Source organism: Sinocyclocheilus grahami, unplaced genomic scaffold, assembly GCF_001515645.1.
Source record: "Sinocyclocheilus grahami isolate Dianchi unplaced genomic scaffold, SAMN03320097.WGS_v1.1 scaffold11247.1, whole genome shotgun sequence".
NCBI classification, from domain to species: domain Eukaryota; kingdom Metazoa; phylum Chordata; class Actinopteri; order Cypriniformes; family Cyprinidae; genus Sinocyclocheilus; species Sinocyclocheilus grahami.
The window spans coordinates 1-810 of record NW_015513714.1 but is presented as its reverse complement, the minus strand read 5'-3'; the positions used below and the strand labels follow the sequence as shown (position 1 = coordinate 810).

Sequence of the window (810 nt, the reverse complement as noted above, 5' to 3'; positions counted from 1 at the left end):
AATATATTACAGTTTAACAGAGATTCACACAGAAAACAGCTGTTTGGAATTATACAAATATTTCACAAAATTACTGTTTTCTGTATTTTTAATCAAATAAATGCAATCTTGGTGAGCAGAAGAGACTTTTTTGAAAAAAAAAAGAAAAAAAAAACAATTCTTATTGATCCCAGACTGTATGTGCATGTGCGTAATATTATTTTCATCAAGGCTACATTAAAATGCTAAAAAGCTGACCTGAAAAGATGGTTCTGGGGCATCCAGGCTGATCCGCTCCACCGTTTGCGTAATAGTCGATGTGACCCAGAAGATCACGATAGCCCAACGCTACAAGAAAATGCCAGCGATGAGTTAGCTAGCTCTAGACTTTCATGTAGTGTGATGCTGGTGGTGTTTGCATATGGAAACGTCAGTGCTAGACGGCTGTGAGTGCTCGTTTCCAATCAAGAGCCTCTTCTCGAGAAACATCTCAGTGTTGTGTGAGAAACACACCGTCCATGTCTGTGTGCAGGGCCTCCACGAACTGGGCATCAGACGGGTCGAGACGCTCGCTGGGGGGCTGACCGTTAAACTCCGGCCCTGCTGGATCCAGCGCTGAGTGAGACACGAGACATCACAATCAATCACACACCGCAACTCATGACGGCTCGAAGCTTCAGGAGGAGAACTCACCTGTTATCCTGCCAATTCTTCCATTAAAATTGGCCCCAGTGAAACCTGAAATGTGGGCCCCTAAACTGACACCAATCATGTGTATGGAGCTGAGATTGGCCCCGTTGACCTGTAATGTCACACACACACACACACACA

General features: G+C 44.6%; 1 protein-coding gene across 1 annotated transcript in view; it reads right to left on the bottom strand.

Annotated features, from left to right (window-relative positions):
- Nucleotides 1-793, bottom strand: part of LOC107578637 (lipase member H-like) — a gene marked incomplete at its 5' end in the record, with an annotated part of 5,171 nt that extends 4,378 nt beyond the window's left edge. The window contains 3 exons of the mRNA XM_016264579.1: nucleotides 238-327; nucleotides 493-594; nucleotides 673-793. Coding sequence (XP_016120065.1) covers nucleotides 238-327; nucleotides 493-594; nucleotides 673-793 — 313 coding nt within the window. The remainder of the gene's footprint in view (nucleotides 1-237; nucleotides 328-492; nucleotides 595-672) is intronic.
- Between the last annotated feature and the right edge of the window lie 17 nt (nucleotides 794-810).